The sequence below is a fragment of the Sturnus vulgaris genome, chromosome 7 (assembly GCF_052056855.1).
Source record: "Sturnus vulgaris isolate bStuVul1 chromosome 7, bStuVul1.hap1, whole genome shotgun sequence".
Lineage (NCBI taxonomy): Eukaryota > Metazoa > Chordata > Aves > Passeriformes > Sturnidae > Sturnus > Sturnus vulgaris.
Window position 1 is genome coordinate 36032026 of NC_142249.1, and position 23077 is coordinate 36055102.

General features: G+C 40.9%; 1 protein-coding gene across 1 annotated transcript in view; it reads left to right on the forward strand.

Annotated features, from left to right (window-relative positions):
• The window catches only part of THSD7B (thrombospondin type 1 domain containing 7B), a 299407-nt gene that overhangs the window by 93356 nt on the left and 182974 nt on the right, over positions 1 to 23077 (forward strand). The window contains exon 4 of the mRNA XM_088168384.1: positions 14008 to 14803. Coding sequence (XP_088024510.1) covers positions 14008 to 14803 — 796 coding nt within the window. The remainder of the gene's footprint in view (positions 1 to 14007; positions 14804 to 23077) is intronic.

Consider the following 23077-nt stretch of genomic DNA (forward strand, 5'->3'; position numbering starts at 1 on the left):
GTTTATGCAGATTATTAGCCATATACAGCCTTTTTTTGCTTTCTGCTTATGCTTTTAGGAACACCCTTTCTATGTGTGCAGTAGTATCAAGATTAGATATAAACTAAAAATCTTTCTGCATCATGACAGAAGGAATGCAAGTCATTTAAGATCAATTTTCAAAGATGATGAATATCTTGAATTTCTAAACTTCAGATATGGCAGACTGTAAATGTTTTAAACATGTAATGAATATGGATTGCATTTTCTTAGCTCCCTTTTCTTCATTGATTTTTGCATTTGACCAGTCATTTCTCTTTGTAGATGTAAAATATATGGCTTACTGTTCAAAGGATCCCAAATCAAATTGGCTTTATTTACCTCAGAATAATCTGAATAAGTTTGCTATGGGAATCATAAGAAAGGAATAGACATTTATAATAGAATACTGTTTCCAAGTGGCTTCATTGAATTAAAGAATTCCTAGTGGAATGAAAATTCAATTAAGAGCAGTTATGTCAGTATCCTTAGTGAGAAAGCCAATTTTTCCTTATTTCACAGAAGTACTAGTCTGATTTGTCTACAGATGAGTGTTCCCCATCTGCTGTGAGTGTAGACAGGTTTCCTGTAGCTGCTGGGTGATTACACAAACTCTGCTCTGAACTTTGCAATTCTTTAAGCCAGGGGAGAAGACCAAGAGCTGGATTTCCTTTTGGAAGAGCCTGGAGACCCCTCGCCATTTCTTAAGGAATTTCTTTCTGTAGCAGTTTATTGTTTTCTTGTGGTGATACTGAATCTTCATGTGCTGGTTAATGAACCAGCTGGGGCATGCTAATGAGCTGGTTCATATGGAAACAGCTTACTCATATAAAAACAGCAAAACTAAAAGCCACTTGAAATCTGTGGTTCAGGATTATTAGCTAAGTGTTTTTGTCGCCCCGTTCCCCAAAATCACTCCTCATTCTGCCTGTCTGCACTACTCTCAGGGGATTTGGAATAATTAGGTTACCAGATTTCAGTGTTTTGTCCATTACCTGTCCTAATCTGATCTTCAGAAATATCCACAGCCTCCATCATGACCTCCAAGGCACTGGAAGTGTCTCCTGTGGGAAGGGTCAGGAGCTGGCTCCTGTATTTCAGAACCCATGGTATGGCAATCATGACAGTTTACATATTCTACTGGTGTGTTGGATATAGACTGAGCAGGAGAACACTGGCTGATTCCAAAATGTGAGCAAAATGGGATAATTTGGATATAAATATCTTATAGCACATATTTATTTGTCTGTCTTTGTGTACTTAAATATTTGACATCAGTTATGTAAATCATGCACATTCATTCACACATACATCCTTTTCTTTTTATTAAATAATTTATGATTTTTCTTAATCAGATGTGTCTTAAGATATGAAGGGAAAAGGGATATTTGTCTCAGCTTATATTTTCTGCCATTCCTGAGCTTGAGCAGGTGTTGGAAGGTTCCTTTGATAGCATCTCCTTTCGGTCAGGACTTTGGGCTCATCCACTCCTTTGATTAAACACCGGGGCAGCAACATCTTCTGTCAATATTTAGTAAGTTGAGAGATTTCAGGTGCTATCTGATGAACCTAAATGTGACCTAAATTGAACTGAAAGCAGCTTGAGGCAGGAATGGCTTTTTATCTTCTTGAATCACGTTTGAAGTTGTGATAGTTCTTTGAGGCGTATTTAAATTAATAACCACAGCATTATCTTGACAATACCGGTAGAGATAATGTGGGATTTCCATTATTTTGGCCTGGGTTTTGATCATTTCCCAGTTACAGTGAGGATGATGAATGAACATCTCCAAGAAGTTATATTTTAAAGAATTAGTTTTGCCATGTGGTGGCACAGGGGACCAGAGATGATTACCAGGGCTGATGTTTAATTTAAAATTATCTAAAAATTTTTACTTGACCCCTTTATATCAAGGTGAACCCGAGACAGGCTTAGTTTATGCGGGTATCTCATGCAGTCATGATGTCAGTGTAAGTGTTAGATTTATTGTGCAGGTTAAATGATCATTTTATATATTCAATAGAACCACTCAGGAGTACAAAAGAGGACTCTCTGCAGTTGGATTTTCATGCAAATATCTTTATTTGTAGTGTAAAACAGTAGAACAGATAGGTTCTCTTGTGCAAATTACTAGCACTGTTTGTAAATATCTCTGCAATTGAAAGCAGCAGAAGTGCCAGATGTGTAATTACATTAGCACAGATATTCTACAGAAAGCTGCTTCTGTGAAACAGAAACAAGCTTAATGTGAAAATCTTTGCTTTTGAGAGCATGCATGCTATGCACATCATTAACCTGTTAATTAAATCTATTAAGGGCTGCATTTTCTGAGGCCTTGTTAAATGATTAGTTATGTGTAAGAACGTCTGTTTCTAAAAAATCTTCAGTTGCAAAGTGTGGGCTAACATTGTGATAGCAGATGCCTTTGTTTGGATGTGAAATAAATGTACAGCATATGTGCATCTGAAACTGATATTTTCCCATGTCACCATTCTTTTTTTTTTTCAAAAATCAGGGCATAGATCTTTTATGGCAACAGTGACCAGATTTCCAAGTTCAAGATTATTCATCTCTGCTCAGCAAACAAAAAACCTGAACGCTGCCTGCCACATCTGGTAGTGGTTTTTGAAAGAAATGCGGGGCTGTGCTAGCAAAACCAGCCTGAGGATTAGGTATTATCAGCTGTTTAAACATCTCAGAGGAGGTGGTTTTATCCCTTGTGCCGAAGCTGTGAAAATGTAAGTAAAGGTGTCCATCTGTTAGGATTTCAGTGATAGATGAAGGCTATTCAGAAATGCAAAATCACTATAAATTCAGGACAGTGTGAGCAAAACACCTGCCAAAGAGGTAGCAAAGATCTGCCAGTCTGGAAGGCTGACCCCTGAGTAACTTCAGGGTGCAGTTTGATGTTTGAACACTTCCATCTTTAACTTACTGGTACTGATGTTCTACTTTCAGCTTGCTTTTTTTCAGAAGTGCAGATACTGAAAAAAAGCATCCCAAACTCTGCCCCTTCCCCTGAATGTGATTGTTCCCAGCCTGGACTTTGGGTTAACACCTTGCAGGACTTGCAACTCTTGGGCTCCTTGTGTAAGGGCCTGATAAAATGTATGGCTCAAACTACAATTCTCTCTTCTTTCTTTATCCTTAGAGCTTTTGCTTCATGGAATTAATCTCAGCTGGAAAAGGAAAAAACTAAATTGAAATTAAAACTAGTAAAAAATTTCATAGGTTAACACAACCACTTCATACGATCCCTGGATTTCAGTCTGGCCTCATGTTCAGATCTTAATCTGACCATATTTTTGATCTCACTTACCTGCATGTGCAGTCATTTGGAATGATGCCTGGCAAAATCTGCCTCCAGATGGGATGGAGATTTTTCTTTCTTCACATACTCATCCAGATATGATGTGCTTAGTTATATTTTGTAATTCTTGGTGCAAGATTCCCAAGTTTTTCTTATCTTAACACCTGCAAGCCTGAATGAGGTAATGTAATCATCTTCCCTGAGTGCAAACTGAAACATTTTAGTATTCTGTTCTGCTGTCAAGAAGCAGAATTTATGATGTGATGGGAGTTTATTTCAATTAGGACATTATTGTCTTTGTTCTTGCTTTCCTAGTACATTAATTATTTTCCCCCCTCCAAATGGAACTTTTATGAACTGGACTTAGCATTTTTTTGTTTGGTTGGTGGGGTTTTTTTTTGGTTGGTTTGGTTGGTTTTGGGTTTGTTTGTTTTGTTTTAGTATGTGCTATATGCTTGCCCTTCCCTGAAGGGAAAACCACTGGCATCACTTTCACCTTGCTATGCACTGGAAACTGGAGCTCTTTGTCTCTCTTAGGTTGCTCAGCCGCCCTCCTGTCAGCAGCCACTGCTCCCAGAGTCTGTGGGACAGTGAAACTGATTTACTGCTAGAGAACTTATATTCCACATTTTGGCATAGCTTCTCATTTGGTTTTTTCCTGCACAGTTATTTCCACGCAACACAGTGAGTTATGCTTTTCCAAAACGCTTTTCCTCGAGAATATGAAGTGTCTAGAGTAAATGGAGATTTAATTATTAATAATTGAAAGGAGATAATTAAATACAGACTGTAAATAAGGTGAAAATGCCCAGTAGAAGCAATTTGTAGAGTTCTACAATAACCTCTGTCCAGTTTTTATAGAATTGATAATGCACATGTTTAAAAATAGTACTTTTCACATGAATTAATTATGCTGTTGCCAGGGAATCATTATTGTATGTGTTCACCATTTTTGCAGAAATACTAATTAGCAGCAGTTGGGCTCCATGGGGCTCCTGCCCATTGTATAGCTCTTCTGTAATGTTTATTAGGAATAACGAGTGGCCCATATGGTTGAGAAGGTATTTCTGTAGAAATACATGATGTCTGTGTTTTACCTTTTCTGTTCCAAGCACTGTGGGCAGCCCAATTCTGCTCCAGAGCAAGGGGACAGGGGCAGCTTCAGGTGGGGCTCACCAGAGGTCCCACCTGGAGAACTTCCCCAGGAGGACACATCTGGTGGAACATCAGCTCTGCAGGACACGTAAAGCAGCTCCTGTTTCACCCCATCCAGACTTGGTAGCACCTCCATGGGCAGCTCTGGATTTCCATTCCTTTACCATCACATATTGATCGCTGTTGTAGTTGAAAATGTGTGTGGGCTTCTGGGCTGTGGTGGGTTATAAAATGTGTGAGTTGGAAATAGGATGAGGCTGAGCAGAAAAATTATAGTTCTGCCTTAAAGAGATGTCTGGAGAGGGATGCATGTATTTCTGTGATAATGTACTTGTGAAGTAAATTTGGATACTTCACAAAGGTTTTGCAGGTGTGCAGATTGCTGTATTATTTAAAAACTTTTTTCTCTGAAACAATTTTAAAATTTTGCTGTTATTTCAATGAACAAACACAATTTAAGCTTCATGAAAGAGTAAGAAAATTAGAAACTGCAGTTGCCACAATTTGGAAGAGGGGTTGGGCTCTGTCTTTGGTGTTTGCTGGGTAACGAATTATTACAGAACTAAAATAAGAATTCTCTGTGTGTCTTGGAGCTCGAATAAGCAGATGTTGAACTGGTGCCAGTGCATCCCCCTAGCTGCCCCACCAAGGCCTTGTCTCAGAGCAGTGAAACTTTGACAGAAAGTTTCTTACTGTGGTTCCCTCAGGAGTCAGTGGAGATGAGTGCCAATCTTCACTGTCTTCATGGGTTCTTCCCTGTGAGGATGGTGAGGCCCTGACACAGGTTTTCCAGAGAAGCTGTGAGTGCCCCATCCCTGGAAGTGTTCAAGGCCAGGTTGGATGGTGCTTGGAGCAGCCTGGGATAGTGGAAAGTGTCCTTGCCATGGCAGGAAATTGGCATGAGATGATGTTCATGGCCACTTCCAACCCAAACCATTCTGTGATTTTATGATCTTGGTGGTGTTTGCTGAGGTTCTTTGTGACAATGAGATGGACTCTCAGAGCTGAGTGCATCCCAGCTGGGCTGTTAGCAGAACATGGGCATGGGGTGAAACCCAGGCTTTGCATACTTGAAAAATACCTCCGAGTGCCTGCCTGTGTGAAGGGCAGCAAGGGGAAGGCAGTGTGTGGGAAAAGCAGAAAAAACTCTGTGTGAAGCTTGCTGATATGAAAGCAGTGGTGTAAGGAGCTGTGTCCAACTGGAGAGACTTCTGACTCACCCAGTTCCTGGAACCAAGTAAGAAATAACCTCTTTCACAAATATCCTTCTCTTCCTGCACATATCAGAGTGGACCTTCTCAACTTCTTGTTTCATTGTGCTTGAAGGGAACTGAGATTTTCTGTGGACTGGATAAAAGATTTAAGTATAACTGGGGGGTCAGAAGAAGGTGCTGCTGAGAAGGGTGTCCAGCAATGCCAACGATTTCCTCACTGGTGAACCCATGGTTTGTGTTAAAGGAGGTGCTGTGTAACCTGTCTTTGTTGTTGTTGTGTGGTTTTTTTTTTTTTTTTTTTTGTTGTTTTATTTTGTTTTGTTTGTTTGTTTGTTTGTTTTTCTTCTTTTTTTTTTTTTTTTTCCCCACTGAGAGATAACAGAGATAACAGTTCCTGCTGGGGATTACAAACCCCAGAGTCAGGATGGGGAGTGTCTGAAGAAACATTTCTTTTGCTCTTGAAGTTGCATTTACAAACACCTTACAAAGGCTATTATGTTTTAAGAAGAATTGGTTTCCATAGATGTTTGTAATTCCAAAAAGGCCAGAGTTTGATTATAGCTATTTATAATCCAGTACTGAGGTGGTTTTAATCTCATATGCAGTAAACAATTTAGAGTTGTAATCTGTTGATAAGATCTATTTATTCTTTGTGTTTTCCAATACATAAGCTTATCTGCATTATGGTCTCATCTCCTAATATCCACTGCTGTCAAGGCCAGAAATCTGTCCTCACAGACCCTCAGAATGTGTTGGATGAATATGACAGAAACGTTTTGGAATTGTGTGGGGGTATTTTTTATTTTTCTATTTTTAATTGAGAGTTGAAAGGAAAGAATATTTTTCCCTGGGCTGTCTCTGGGGTGTGGGCACGTGATTGAGTAGCTCAGCTAATACCATTTACATTAGTTCTCTATATTGGGAAGTTCTACCTTCCAGTGCCAAGGGGTTAGTAAATCTCTGTATTTTCATAAACAGCAGTATTCATTACATTCTGCTGCAGAATGTCTTTCTTGCTGGAGTGTGTCTTGAGTGTTACAGCATATGGATAATAAGGGAAAATCCTGAAATGTAAAATTGGAACAAACTGCTGCATGGCTGTAAGTCACTAAATTTCACATTTATTCAGATCTGAAATAAGATGAATAACTAAGCTGCTGAATTGCTCATTTGTGTAGGTCATGAAAATTTTAAAAAGTGCTGCAGATATTTAATATTAATCCCAGGAATCAGAGGAATTTTTATGCCCTATGTGACACACTGCAGATAGAACAGTAGTATTCTGTATAGAATCTTTCATACAGATTAGAGTACAAAGGGATTTAATGAATTGTTGTTAATAATAAATAGGAAAATAATTGAGACAGTTAAGGATAGGCAAGGAAAATAATCTGTATTTTGGCTGAGATGTGGCAGTAGATGCAGGACAAGGAGACGGGAGGGCTCTTTTAGAAAGCAAAGGAATGGGCAGTTCAGCCAACTGCAGCTATACTAACATTACTTTGTATTATAAAATTCTGAAACATCCCAGATCGGGTGTCCTTGACTCCAAAGATTTTAGCTTGTTTAGTCTGCAAGAAAAGATGTGGCTGTAAGATGCTTATCTAAATCTCTAGAATTACTTTTCTTGGCATAATGCACCAAGAACCACAACGCCTTTGTGTCATGCCAAGGAAAAAGATATTGGTAAGGAACCATGTTGTAGTTTGTATGATCTTCAACAGCTTTGGTGTATGAGAAATAAATATACGTCCAAATCTCATAAAATATTCATAATTCTCATAAAATTGCATTAAAATTACATAAATCTCATAAAATCTTCTCATAAAGCAACTGGTTACTCTGATGAAACATATTCAGTGGAATTTATTTTTTATCTCTTACTAATAGTGGAGATTAATTAGCTGTAGTGCCATTAGGAATATAAGTCTTGTGTTGTTTGAGTCAATTGTTACCTGTTCTCAGAATTCATGGGCTGAGTTGGAGCTTTGCACTTCCCATAGCCATGCTCTGGTGGAAGGATGACATTCAGTGGGGTTCTGGGATGTTTCAAGCAAAAATATTCAATTAAAGTAGATGCTGCAGGTATTTTGGGGAGTTACGTCACATCTGGTGGAGTTACTCCACGGTAAATGAAGTTGTACATCCTTGTTATGATGGATGAGAATCAGGAGATTCTGTTCAAAAGCAAGTTGTTAAGGTCTTGAATAATTGCTCCTAAATTTGACACTTAAACTGAAAGAGAACATAAAAATGGGTAGAAAATAGGACTATTCCAATGATTGTCCATTAATTTTTTCAGTGTTCCTTCACTGGAGCATATCTATTATCTGATACAAATTACTAACACAATATTCTGTTTTACTGATTGCTCATCTTCTGCTAAGTTTGCAAATCAGAGAATAGCAACAGGGACAGAGTCATTGTGAGAGATGCTTATTACTGAATGAATTCTCTGATGGTGAAATGGTTTCAATTAAGCTAAAATGTTGCAATAAACAGGGCATAATTATTCTAGCAATTCTTATGAAGCAATAACATACTTACTAAGCAGCCCTTGTTGGGATTTCTCTTCTAAGTTTGGTGTTCAGTGGTGTTTTATTTTGTCTGTAAAGTGTAATTATTGTTTATATAACCTGCTTGCCTTGTGTGTGTGTGACCTGTGTGTCAGAGAGCAGATGTCACTGCATCCTTTCAGACACAATTATGGTGCAGTTGTAGGTAGGTCTTGCAGGCAGAAAAAGCAAGTCAGTGCACAGTGCATCAAATAAACTCCAGTTGCTGTGGTGTTATTGCATGTTTTGAAAGGGATTGGGGAAGCTGTATTCGGTGATAGTACAGCTCTTTCTAGCTGATAAAAGATGAGAAACAGAACACTGTGTAATTTTGCTTTAATAGATTGTCTTGACTTATTAATCCCTTTCATGTCATTGCTTGTAGTGTTACAGATGCCCTGGAAGAAACAGTGGGATGTCTTTGCTCACAGTTGTTCATAAACAAAGAGAGCTCATCTATCTGTTACGATTTTTTGTGTGAGCCCAGCAAGTTTTGTTTCACTTCTCATTTTTGGAAACAGTGATTTGGTTGAACTTCTCTTTGGCTTGATTGACTAATGGATTTATTCATGCTGCTGTATGTTTATTGGTACTTTTCAGATCTCGGTGGTATTTATTAGTGAAAAACTTTTTTTTTTTTGGCATCCTGCTGGAGAAAGCCTTGCTTTCAGTTAGATGCTCCTATGTAGAGAAACCCAGGCTGAAAAGAACCACAGGAGTTCATCTGGTTGAACCTCGTCACAGAGCAGGTTTAGGGTTGAGTGCACACCAGGTTTCTCAGTGTCTATTCAGTCAGATCTTGGAAACCTCCAATTATGCCTTGAGTTTTAGCATTTATGTTTTTCAGATTCTCTTCTTCTTAGTATGTAACTCTGAAACTTCATATTAGGTGTTAGTAAGTTCTCTTGACAGGGTGGTTGGATAAAACAACCCTTTCTATCTGAAGAATCAAGGACAGCTGGTACCCAAAAAGCAGAAAAACGGGTGAGAGAAAGGGGGCAAGTCAAGAGGTTGAGACTTCATAGCCTGGGGCTGTGGTTGGATAATTGGCCCCAATATGTAAATGAACCAAAACTTATAAAAGTGTAAAAAGTCATGACTGGGATCCATCTTGGATTTGATTTGGGTGTAGCCCTGGCCAGGCTCATGCACTGCCCAAAGTGTATCCTTTCAATAAATACCTATTTTATCGCTTTTGCTCTGTCTAGTCTCTGTTCCAGGCCAGCCTTTCCAGGCACCACAAGGATGAGGTTCTGTGTCCTTTGGGGCAGCCTGTTCCCAGGGTTATTCTCACAGCAGCAAGGCTTTTCCTTACACCCAACTTGGAGCTCCCTGGTTCCATGTACACCCACAGTCTGTTTCTCCCATCCATATCCTGCTGTGAGGAGATCAAACACCCATCCAGTATCTGATTAGGCTACAATACATAGGAGAAAGACTGTCAACCCTTTATCTTCATATTTTTGTACTTTCTACGGACAGATCACTGTGAAATTAATTTCCTTTTAGTCTTCTTGTTTAATTACCAGTGGCCTTCCATTCTAGATGGGGAGTTATAAAGCATGTTTCTGAAGTTCAGGCTTCTGATGCCTAAATTCTGGTGGGTTTATAACACAGTTAATATAATTCACATTGTGCTGAGATGTTTCTTTTAAGTGACTCAGATATATTTTGAGAAAAGTGTAAATATAATATATGCCTTCTAAAAATAATTAAATTCTAATTACAAAGTGGACTATTGACTAGGAAGTATTTACAGCTTTCTCCTAATTTAAGCTACTGAACAGGATATTTAACTAAGCAGTCAAACACTGTGGATAAGTTTACTGCCACGTCCAGAGGAGATTGTCAGGAAGTGAAAAAAATCTATAGTAATGGGTTTTACATCTGATTTTTGACCTTATTTTTCATGCTTCTTTTTCTGGTATGCTAAAAGCAGACTCTGTTTTTAGAATGTTTGCCAGGGAATAATTGCAAACTGTAACGTGTCTAATGACAGTGTAATTACTTACAAGTTCTAACTTGTTTTTTTTTTCTTTCTTTTGGTAATTTTTCATTCTAAATTCACATCTGACTTTAAATAATGGTCAGCTCTTGCTTCTGGCTTCAGCTGAGTGTCTCTCTATCCTGTTAATGTGAGGAGTGCTCATTTTGCTGTTCATGAGCCCCACCCAGGAGTGTATAAAAAGTACTAAAGAAACAAGTTCTCTGCACTAGGGAAAGAGCAGTGGTGAGTTTGATGAGTGATTTCCTCTGCTACAACTGCTTGACATTCCTCTATGGGGGAGGAGGGTTTAATGCTATTTTTAATGCAATTCACTATCTTGAGAAATAGTAAATCCTTGATTGGTCTAATATGTTTCAAGGTCCTACTGGTGTGTAAAATACTGTTCTGTTCAATGCTAAGGGGAAATAAATTTTTTTGGAATTTTTGCTTTAAATAAAAGTGATGAAAATGGAACTTTTCTTGTACTGAAACTTCCACATGTCAAAAAACTAAACTGCCTTTGTTGAAGTGCTGCACAGAAATAAATAAGTTTATAATACAATTATTTTGTGATGCTTAATCATTGTTAATTTTCTCTGTCAATAAAAAGCCACCCAGGACTTGAGGTCTGAATTTGACTGTTATCTTTGGATGACAGTTTTTACATAATCTGATGTCTGGTTTCAAATCTTAGTAGCATTAGAAAAGAATATTCTGTTAGATCAAGGTGAGGTACTGAGGACGAATGTTTAAGTTGTCAATGGACCTCTTCCCTGTAATAGAACTTCAAAAGCATATATAAAAATTAATGTTTTTTTTTAATTACTTAATTTTTAAGCACACTGGATTCTGTTGAAAGCCTGTCATTAGTGTAGGACAGCTTGTGGAGCACACTAAGTTTGGTGCTGCCTTTGCCCATTCAAGATACATGTCCTGGCTGAGTCCTTACCTTGGGCTGATGTGTTTTGGTGTGAAACAGAGGCAATGAAAAGGACAAAGATTTTTGCACATAGCCTGAGGGATTCAACAAAAGCTGGAGCTGTCTAAACCTCGAGGACTCTGCAATCCCCTCTTGTCCACCCCTGCAGAAGGTGCCTGACTGAGGGCAGCCCTGGCCTGGAGGATGGGGCAGGAGGAACATGGGATCTATGGGTAAAGTTTAGTTTTATCCAGTTCCTATCTAATTTCCCTCCTTTCCTAAAAATAAAAATAAAAATTAAAAAATCAGGAAGTTTTATTTATTTATTTTCATTTTTCATTACACAATGTCAAGCCCCTGTCTCTGGAGGATCAACTCCTCTATTCACAGAGAAAGAAGAATGGGATTGCCAACAAAACCACCATTGCCTGAACAAAATACCTGGGATTATAATTGCAGCTGTTATGGGACTGGTTTTGGGTTTTATGTGTTTTGGTTTTGTAGTATGAACGTGTAACTGATTCCGGTAGTTTTAAAATCAATTTTTTTAAAAATTGACTGCAGTAGCATTGCTTAATATAAATCGACTTATGTGTTGCAAGTTCATTTTCTGCTTTGAAAAAATAGAAAAGATAGGGCAGTTGCAGTGTATTTTCAGGCAAGAATTACATATGCAATGTTTTTACTGAACAAAATGGCTCTTTTATGAGGTATTGGAAAGTTTTTAAACTTAGGAACGAGATAACACCCCCTTGAGATGATCATCAAAATCCCTTTAATAGTTACGATTTGGCTTGAGTGCTTTTCTCTACCCTTGCTCTTCAGTTTGCCAGCAGTTTTGTACTTTATAGCCCTGTTGGGGGTTGAATTGTTCCCTTTTCTTTCTGTGGAATTTTTCCCAGGTTGCACCTGGTGGGTGATGCAAAAGGATGGAAAGACCCAATGCATACCACAAGGAGACCTTGTTTTAGGGTGAAATACCTATAGTACTGTGCCTATATCTATAACTGCATGTATATATATAATGTAACGGTTTTAATTTGATATCTCATATTAGTATGGGAAAAATTCAGGGGTGGATAATGTTGGAGGTTGAATTGTTCCCTTTCTTTCTGTGGAATTTTCTCCATTGTTACGCTAAGTATTTGTGGCAACACCTTAGTAGCAATAGTTTTCTCTCACTGGGGGGTGGGGAATAGGGGGACACCGGAAAAGGAAAGGTGGGACAGGGGCCTGGGCTCTCTCTCGTTCTCTTGCTTGGCTCATGGAGTTGAAGGAAGACGGCCTGTGCTCCGAGCTAGCATCTTCCCCGCCATCCCAACGCTGGGAGCACATTCCCTGCTGGCAGACATCGCTCTGCTGCCTTCCCACTTCATCCTCCTACCTCTGGACACTGTGCCGAGCACCACGACCGACACTGTGAGGAGGGAGTCGCTCCCCCATCCCTCTCACCCCTGGGCCGCCGCCGCCATCACCCAGCGCCTTCAGCTGCGCGGGCCCTGCCCTGCCCACAGCACCGGGAACTGAGCGCAGGGAGAGGGAGCCTGTGGCCAAAGGGACTGGAACTGAGCTATACTGTTTTGTTTTGTTGTCAATTTTTATAGCTGTTGTTGTTTCTGTGGTTTGCCTTGTTAGATATATTAGTAAAGAACTGTTATTCCTATCCCCATGTCTTCTGCCTAAAAGCCTCTGATTTAAAACTATAATAATTACAAGGGAGGGGGTTGCACTTTCCATCTCAGAAAAAAAGGTTGTTGCCTTTCCTTAGCAAATACCTGTCTTTCAAACCAAGACAAGCCCTCATTATTTTTTTGATTTGGTGGATTTTTATTGAATAATATTTTCACAGACAAATCGTTCTATTTAGCCTTGTCTGATTGCTTTCACTTATAAATCTCCAAGTAAGATTCATACAATTACATATGTATGTTCATGTGCTCCAGGACTGAAAGTGACAATGCTGGGTTTTATTTTGGTTTAATTTCTCCTCCTGAATGATGGTTTTGCCACCTCTCATAGTGCCACGTGCTGCAAGTGGAAACGATTTACTCAGTGTACCTTGAGGGTGATTATTTTCATGTATTTATCCTCACTGTTTTATCCCTTTGGATGATGATTCTGCTGCTTCCCAGTGCAGTTTATTCTGTTGACTAATTGCTCTATTAAGACTGTTTTCCTCTTATCTAACTTGACTTTCTTTTCCTATTAGATGATTGTTCTTTTATGATCATTTTTATATTAATTTGTACAAATGAAATGAAATATTCATTTGGGATGAATTTTACTGCTGCAGAAATTAAAGGCTTGCCTTTAATTTGAAGCACTGTGAGGCATTTTCTTTTTTCCCCAGATTTCTCCAAGTGATTCGGTGATATGAGTACACTGGGAGAAGCGATTCACAGCCTTTAGGAAGCATTTAACCAATTTTAGGGACTAGCTGGTAGTTATTTGCTTTTTAATACATGGCAGGGTATGGCTTGTATTTTATATATGATTTATATATTTTAACATGGGCACATAGGAGAAGGGGGAACATATTTAAATTAAAAAAGGCAAGATTTAGGTGAGATGTGAAGAAGAAATTTTTTAATCAGAGAGTGGAGAGGCCCTGGCATAGGATTCCCAGAGAAGCTATGGCTGCCCCTGGAAGTGTCCAAGGCCAGATTGGATGGGGCTGGAGCAAACCTGGGATAGTGGAAGGTATCCCTGCATATGGCAGGGGGTTGGAATGAGAGGAGCTTTATGGAGCCTTCCAACCCAAACCCATCTGACATTATGGCTTTGTGATTTTCGGGACAGATCCACGGGGGGATCATTTCAGCATTTCTGACCAGCCCGTCTCTTGCAGGTCACTGGGGCCGCTGCATCGGGGACTGCGGCTCGGGCGGCCTTCGCAGCCGGGCCGTCTGGTGCACCCACGCCGAGGGCTGGACCACCTTCCATGCCAACTGCGACCAGCAGGACAAACCCGAGAGCCAGCGGAGGTGCTTTAAAGTCTGCGACTGGCACCTGGAACTGTTCGAGTGGGAGGTTTCGGGATGGGACAGGTGCGGCCTCGTCTTGGCTGCGGGCGCTGAGGCGGGAGCCGAGCTTTGTGTGACCGCACAGCACGGGCTGCAGCGTCGCAGCGTCCGCTGCCTGCAGAAACTCAACAGGACCGTGGTGGCCAGTGAGATCTGTGAGCATTTTGGCCCGCAGCCGCCCGCCGAGCAGGCCTGCCTGGTGCCCTGCCCTCGGGACTGCGTCGTGTCCCAGTTCTCGGCCTGGTCCCCGTGTGGCCGGGGCTGTGCTCGAGGCCTGCAGCACCGCACGCGGGCTGTCATCGCTCCTCCGCTCTACGGGGGAGCCCCGTGCCCCAACCTGACGGAATCCAGGCCCTGCGGGGCTCCTGCCTGTCCCCTCGGCGAGGAGCAGCACACCTACAGCCTCCGCCTGGGCCCCTGGGGCCAATGCCGGCCGCCCCATCCTAAGGACGTGGAGCTGGCGGGAAGGACTATGCTGGATTTGGGGTCGGACTCTGCAGAGCCAAGCACATCCGCGCTGCCCGGCGCTCATCCGCAGCACCATGCCGGGGAGGTGGAGATCGGCCACCAGACCCGGCCCGTCAGGTGTGTGAGGAGCGATGGAAAACACGCGGCGCTGAGGTAAGGGATGATCCCTGCCCTGTGCCATCCACACTGGGTTTGTGTGATGGAGCCCAGGCAGCACCGCACGGAATGAGGCCCGTTCTTGAGTTTCAAATGGAATTTTTAATGTGTTTTCTTTATGGACCTTTTCTTGATTTCGTTCCTTTCTTTCCTTTAGTTCCTTTCTAGCATATGTTGAAGATTTTGCGTTCTTCAACGATTTGCGATTGTTTAAATTCATTTTATTTTTTTAATAATTCTCTTCTGGATTTTATTTGGTTATTGTTGTTTTGAGGAAATGGAATTATATATCACTTTGTGCTGTTGCTGGGCCCTGGCTGTGGGAGAGGGAGGTTTCAGTCTCAGTCATGTACCGCATATATTTGGTATTAGAGGCTGAGATTGCATCAGCTTAAATGCCTTCGTTCTTACAAATCAATAGAGGATAAAATAAGTCTGAAAAGTTTGGCCTTGTGAATATGCTAGAAGGTATATTTTGGAAAGAAGTCAGTGAGTAAACCTGGGATTGTTATCCTTATGAGGAGCCTTCCTATCTGGGTATAACTCTTGAGTGCTGGTACAGCGTAGGTGACTGGCACTCCCATCTTTGGAAGAGGTTGTTGATTTCTGTCCTTATCTAATGTTTTATCTAATGATTTATCTTTGTCTATATCGGTTACTTTGCTGCAATTCAAATGTTAAGGTTACAGTAATGTGCAGCAAATAATGGAAAGATTTATCCTTTCTATTTCTCACATTTAAATTTAAGCTGAGCTCTGCTGTTTGACTTTGGGTTGGATTTGGGTAGGTGCCAGTAGCTACAGATGACTGATCAATTGATAGATTTCTGAGGAAGTCAGAATTTCTGGAGGTCTTACTGTGTTCTGTTTTTCAAGGAAATTAGAAGTTCTTGAAGAATCCTGCTCTTGAATTTTGCAGGAATCAATCTGTTTCTCAGTAATCCATAGCTCCTGGCACCTGCACAAACTCAAAGGGCAGAGAGAAGGGGTTATTTTACATCCAATTCTCTACCCCTGTTAATTTCTTCAGTGTTTTTTTCACACACACTGAGGTGAAAATATGAATTCTAACCTTTTTTCTTACCCTTTCCTATTACAACCATAGCCAAGTATGGAGTATTTTTTGTCAGTTGGAAAAAAAAGTCAGGCTTTGTGAAATATTTCAGCAGCTTCTAACATCTTGACTTTATTACTCATCTCTTAAGATATGCTGATTCTAAATATACAGATTTTATGCTCATGTAGCTGCTTGACTTTAATGGAGTCACTTGTGATTTATTCCACAGTGTGACCAGCAGCAGGTTTATGTCGTTAACACTTGTTAGCTTTCTCCTGCCTCTTGTATCTCATTCCTTATCTGAGGCTCTGGGAGGGGGATCCTGATTTTTTAAAAATTTCAGTTGTTCTGCCCTCACACTCTCACTGCTGTATTTGCTCTAAGAATGGAAATGGAAACTTTTTGTAAATGTTTTCTCTTGTGTTATACACTGAATTTCTGGATGACAGTGCAGAGGGTGCTGGGAGCTTTAGTGTTAGTGACTATCCCTGATCGAGCTGTCTTTTTCCTTGTTCCTTTCTGGGTGTTTTGCTGATCTAGCTCCGTTTTTGGGAGTGTACAGCTCCATTACCACCTCCTGGCAGTCTTTTTCTGCTGAGCTTGTGTCTCAGATTTACTGCGGAGCTGGGCCTGACCCATCCTTTACTCTTACTCTAAATGCACGAGCAAAGCCCATTGATTGAGTAGAGGAGAAAAGGTCATGTCATGTTACAGCATCCAGACACTCACAAACCTTTCCTTTCTCCTTTTGGACCTAAAATTCAAAGCTAATATCCAGCCCAAAACCCAATCTGTGTTTAGTTGCAGGGCTGGAGTGTCACAGATATCAAATACTCCTGACAATGGCTCCCTTTAAGCATCCCCTGGTGGTGTCCTCCTGGTTTTGTTGTGCAGCAGATTTGCTGCCATTCCTCTGAAGAGCGGGCCCGATCTTACAGATGTTGCTTTACAGCAGCGATGGTATTTTGGCTACTGATAAAGAAGAGTAAATGCATTTGCATAACCTTGTAGTGGGGACTGGCAGGCAGCCAAGTGTCTGCTGTAAACCAGGAAAGAAGTGCTTTATTTGTGCTCCTGCATTTTCCTGGCCAGCGTTTCCCATTTCTACTAACACTGCTAAGCGAGCACCACTGTAAATTAAACTTCTGGGAAACTGAGGCAAGGGACAGGAATATCCCAAGGTGTGCTTTGTAACAGTGGGCTCTGAGCTGCTGGTCTGCCAGGGCTTTGCCTTCCACCACTGCCCAGTTCTTGCAGGTAACAGGAGTGGTCAGCTAGTCACCACCAAGGGCCACCAGAGGAGAGCGGCCACGTCCTCATCCTGCCTCCTAATTTATAATGAAGTGGCAAAGATGCCCAATTTATTACCAAGGTTGTTTAATTTACTAGTGTCTGATCGCAGAGGTGTAAATAGGAATTACTTGGAGAGGAGCATAAGCATGTGGAAGACTGGACAATCTGTGTCAGGGAAGTGGAGCTGGGGATGTTTTTGATAAAATACCTTTTCAGTCTGGAGGTTCCACATTTCTCAAAAGGGAAGGAAAAGGGACAAAGGAAGAAGAAAGGAGGGACAGACCTTTTTGAAAGCACCTGAAGTGACAACAATTGAACAGCCAAACATCACTAGGCTTCAAGACAGGTCCACTTTTGCTCAGAAATGATTTTTGTGTAGAAAGTTATATTCATGAAAATAAAAGGAATAACATCAAAATAGAATGATACTATGGATACTATGATTTGAACCTTTTAAAGACTTTATTTAAAAAGTTAGAATTTTTTTCATCTTATTTCAGATAGAGTTCAGGTTTCATTTTAGTTCAGAAAAATGTTTCAGTTTTGCCTTAAGCCTTATATCCAATAACAGATTCAAACATAAGCACTTCCATGCCTTAAAAAAAAAAGAAATCTCTGAAAAAGATGCAAGAAATGAATGTGAAAGAAATCCGGCTCTTCTTACTTTCCTGTCTTGTCACAGTTGTAAAAATCTACAGAATAATGAGACAAAGGCACTTGAGTTCCTTTCTTTCTTTTTTTTTTTAAATAAAAGATTGTTTAAGTTAGACACTAAATTGCAGTTTAGTAAAATAAACGTGTGAAATTCTCAGTAAATTTAACCCGATTTTCTAACCTGATGTGTATGCTCAACTAAGCATACAGAGAAGTTAAAGTCAGGAGCAAAGAGTTAGAATGTGTTTTTTTATTATTATTATTTGGATTAGGAGTCTTTTATGTACACATTTCTTAAACTCTTCATTCTATGTGTAAGATGACAACAGTGATATAATAGAGTTGGATTTGGGTTTCTGTTTACTTTACTTTGTAAGTGAAAATTCAGGTCAAACTCAGTCAAGGGACAACCCATCTGTCAAGGCGGAGGTGGAGCAGCATTCAGCTCTTTTGTTTGCCTCTGTAATTTAAATTTCCATTATCCATGTCCTAGTGAATTGTGCTTAACCACTTTGCTTTTGTACATTTTTTAGGAAAAAAATATTTGCAGTTTCAGTGTTGACATTCTTCTGTTCTCTGGATGAATACAAAATTCTGCAGTCTGGAGGTGAAAATGCTGCACTGTAAAATGCTTTTTGATGGTTGTGATTCCGATCTGGGAGAGGAATTCCATGTTCACATTCCTCCTGGCAGATGTAGGAATCAAGCCTCAGTGCTCAGGCTTGAAAATAAATCCCTGAGCTGTTGGAGAAGAAGGATATTTTATTTTCTAATGTTCTTTTCTGAAGTTTTGTCTCTCATTTCTTTTGCTTTTATTTAAAAGCACAAGGAACAAAGGAGCAGTGATGTTTTCTTTGTTTTCATGAGTAACATTTTAGTGGTCAGGCATTGGAATAGGCTGCTCAGGGGATGGTTCAAAAGGTGTGGGGATATGGTTTAGTGATGGACCTGGCAGTGGTGGGTTGATAGTTGGACTTGATGATTTTAGAGATCTTTTCTAACCTAAATGATTCCGGGGTTTGATTATTTCAGAAGCAGTGTCCAATAATAACTGTGGTTTTTTTCCTCTTTCCCAATTGTGCAGGGAGGCAGCTGCCTCTGTAGCCTACCAAGATCTCAGAGCCTACCACGGTAGTGCAAATGGAAGCCAGCACTTATTTTTAATTAAAACAGAGGATCTGGTGCATTAAGTTCTGGAAACATCAAAACTTTGACGTCTTTACTGATGTTTGTTTGGATTATAGGTCTCCCAGTTCCCTTTCCCTTACATCAGTTGTATGGCAATCCAATATTCCCCATCTTCACCACCCTGGTGCAGAAGGCACTGATGTTTCTTCTGCCAAAGAAACCTCTGCTGCACAGATTGAATATATGGTATCCAAAACAGCCCTGGCAGCACTTGAAGACCCGAAAAATACATTAGGAATTCTCAGAAGTGGGCCTGTTAACACTGATTGCCAATTTTTAAGAGAAATAAGTGTTTTGATGCTGTTAGAAACTGTCCATTATGAGACCTTAGTGTTATTGACTAAGTGCAAAGAGCAGATAGTGTGTATTCCAGAGGCCTGTAGGGCTGGTTCCTTGAGCACAAAAATAGGAGACGCTGCTAAAAAAGAGAAAAAATGGAGATGATTTGTTAACAGCGAGGCTTAGCTCACTTCAGGATTATCTTGCTCTGCAGCACGTGGGTTTGAACATGAGTTCCCTGGTCAGGCATGACACTTCCCAGGAGCCTTCCTGAGCTGCTAAGGGAGAGCCTGGCTGTGGATGTAGTACCCTGTCTCCCTAGTGCTGCCTCTGTGCCAGCAGTGTGGCCATCGTGACAATTTCTTAGTGTGCCCAATTACTTTGCAGATGATCCTTTCAGTGTGAAAGGTTTAACAATAACTGCCTGTTTCATCCTGTAATGTAAGGAAATGCATTCACCTGTGCTTCTGAATGCCTTGGTACAATTGGGAAGGGAAAGCAGGGGTGACTCCTGTGCTGTGCCCAAACTGATTTACTGGTGCGGGGCTCCTGGGTGGCGTTGCTGCTTTTTCCAGCTGATGGACCTGTTCCCACTCATTCCCTTGTGGTGGATGTGATGGCTCTGTGGCTGCAGGGCATGTAGCACAGGCACCGAGCTGTTGGAAAATGTGCTGTTTTTGATGAGCTGCTTTTTGTCCAGAGCAGGAAGGTGGTGTGGTTCAGCTCGGGGCTGCACAATTCCTGTGTCTCATGGGTGTGTGTGTGGCTGGAGATGGAGGAGATGAGCGGTGCTGCTCCGTGGGCAGCAGCCTGAAGTGACACAGCCACGGAGATGTGGAGCTGCACAGTCAGGGTGGTGCCCAGGGCTGCTTTCCCTCTTCTGCTGTTCTGCTCCAGGACTCTGCGAGTGTGAAAGAGACATGAGTAGGTTTCCTTTGGTTTAGTGTTTTGTGTTTCTTTAATAAGTGGTTTATTGCCCTTCAGCTCACAAGAGGCTCAGAGGGCACTGTGCCACTTGAGCGAGCTGGGCTCCGTTTGCTGCTGGCTGCTCACTAATGGATCCATCCTATGCCACAGGCACCGCAGCGTGGGCTGGGAAACAACTCCTGTGGTTTTACAGTGTCAATCCAAGCATGTAATACAGAAAAAAGCATCAGTTGTGTAAGTACTCTACTATATCACAGTTACCAGATCGACCCCCAAGTTGAAGATCTAACCTGAGACATTAATATGTCGAAAATCAGTTTAAAAACAGGGCTGATATAATGCCTCCTGTCCCCAAGACCTTCTTCCTGTCCCTGCTGGTTTGGAGCACAGTCACAGCAGCACAAATCTGTGTCTGGTTTGCAGCCTCAGATCAGCGAGTGTCTTGCAGGTCTGGGCTTTATCTGTATTAGATCGTCCTAAGTACATCTGCGACATGAAAGGCTGTGTCTGAATTTCATGCAAAAGAGTGTTTTTACATTTGTCTTTGTGTTGCTCGGTGTCACAATTAATTTGACTTGGAGGCTCTGAGTGAGTAGGTACAAGTTAATTAATTTTCTTTCTGTTCAGTAGTTGCTTGTAATTCTCCCTCAAAAGCCTACTTGAACAGGATGGAAATTGCCAGCTCCATGTCTCATTCACCTTGAGGTCAACAAAGTTAGCATCTTGCCTTTTATAGCAGGAGCAGTGGGGGGATTTTCAGGGAAAGAAACAGCTATTCAGCCTTTGGCAAAGGCTTTTGCCAGTGCAAGGGTGATTTCTGGGCAGAGATGACTTTCCCAGCCAAAGTGCTAGTGCAGGTTTGGAGAATCCATTAGGGCAGGTGTTGGAGGTATTGTCTGGCTAAGAATTGGGACTGGCAAAGATCATTTGAAACAAGACTCCAAATTTTTAAAGGGTACATTTTATTTGGTGTTTCAGTAAGAATCATGCAGGACTAAAATCTCTTTTGCAGTGATGCCACCCCAAAAGTGGATTTTGCTATTCACACTATGTCTGAATGGGGAGTTTTGATCACTTTAAAAAGTACGATCAGTTACCCCTCCCCATGCCCCACCGCAACCCCCCCCCCCCCCATTCTGTGTTCTTAGATAAACTTGAGTTTTCTGCCCATCAGTTAGGGCAGTGTCTTTTATGTGCTACTATTTTATCTACTCAAAATCAAGAATTATTCTTCCTTGTTAATGTTTTGGCATGGGTGGCTCTCCTGTTGAAAAAAATAATTAAAAGGAAATAAAGTGACCATTCACGTGACTGCACCTAACCTAATGTTCCAAAAAATCACTCAAAATCCCTGGGTTAGTAAGTACATATATAATGATTATTACTTTCCAGACCTTGATTTGATAGAACTGACGTTTTGTACCAGAGACAGTTTTGTAATCAGTTCCATTTGACTTGCAACAGAGAAATGAGACATGTTTTTCAATTGTAAGCAAGAATAGTTTCATTTTGAGGGGGCTACATCACAGGTGGTTTGTACTTATTGAAGTTGTTTAAATAAACCTCAGTAAATTCATCCTCACAGCACCTGTGAGATTACTGAGTTTATTCTGGGTGAAGAAATTGAGACAAAAAGTTGTTACAGTTTTTTTGGTTACTTAGAAGTTCAAATAGAAGCCACTGAATGCTCTGTTTTGCTGGTGGTTGAGGGTCTAGTCAAACTTGATGTGTTTCAATGGGAATGTTCCTGTTGGCCTATGTGAAAAGGGGACCAATTTCTAGACTGGAGAAGGGAGTGAATGCCCTTTATCTTCTCTGCTCCCCCCATGAGGCTTGCCCCAATCTGTTTTCTTCAGAGAGAGGTAGGTTGGCCAAACTGTGCTGTAAGGAATAACAGGAGAGGTAATGGATGCTTCCCAGGCAGCAGATCTAGATTTTACACCTTTTAAGTGTACCTGTGTTTGCTCCTTACAGTTAGCAAAATCTTGACCATAAGCAGCTGGAGGCTGGAGAAGAAAAATAAGAGCTCATGCTGAGCTCATCAGGTGCGGTCTTAATTTCAGAGCCAGTTTACATTGTCCATATAACACTGTGCAGAAGTCGAAAGATGTTGTAGCTTTGGCACTCTTCAAAATGTTCTGAAACTTTGTATCTTGATACCGAATCTCATCAGTTGGGTAGCCCTTAGAATTTGGCTTCCCAACTGTATTTGGCCTAGGGCAGTGTCTTGATATGTTACAGAATGGGTGAGATCATGTCCTGATGTCAGCAGGAGTAATTGACTCCCAAAATCCAGCCCCAGTTGCAGCATTCCTGGGTCTCTGGTTTGACAAGTTGGAAAACCCTCTGATGTTGTTTCACAGCACATGTTTGATAACAGCCTCATGGAACTGAGATATTTCTTATTAGTGTGGGATTAATTATATTTTAAAAGAGCAGAGTTGCTCAGCAGGATGGATGGATGGATGGATGGATGGATGGATGGATGAATGGATGGATGGATGGATGACATCTAGTCTTGATGCAGGATGTTGGAATGGTTACCAGTGGCAGTATTTCTCTTGGGCTTTGGTTTTGTTTTCCATACAGGACAAACTGTGAAATTCTAGCTACATGGGAGCAAATATAATGTCTTGTGCATCTGTTTCAAGATAAATGAGATACATTGTTTACAAAGTACTCTGCATGCAAGTTTGCACCCAGAGCTTGTTGGAAATGTGTTATGTGCTCTGCATTAGAACTTCTCTTATTTCTGTTGCACTGGTATTGATGTAGATCTTCTGATTGAATGACCACGGTTTTCTTCTTGGGGAGTTTGGCTTGAAAAAGAAGTTCATTAAGCAAGACCTCCTCAGCTGTTGTACTGTGTTCTTA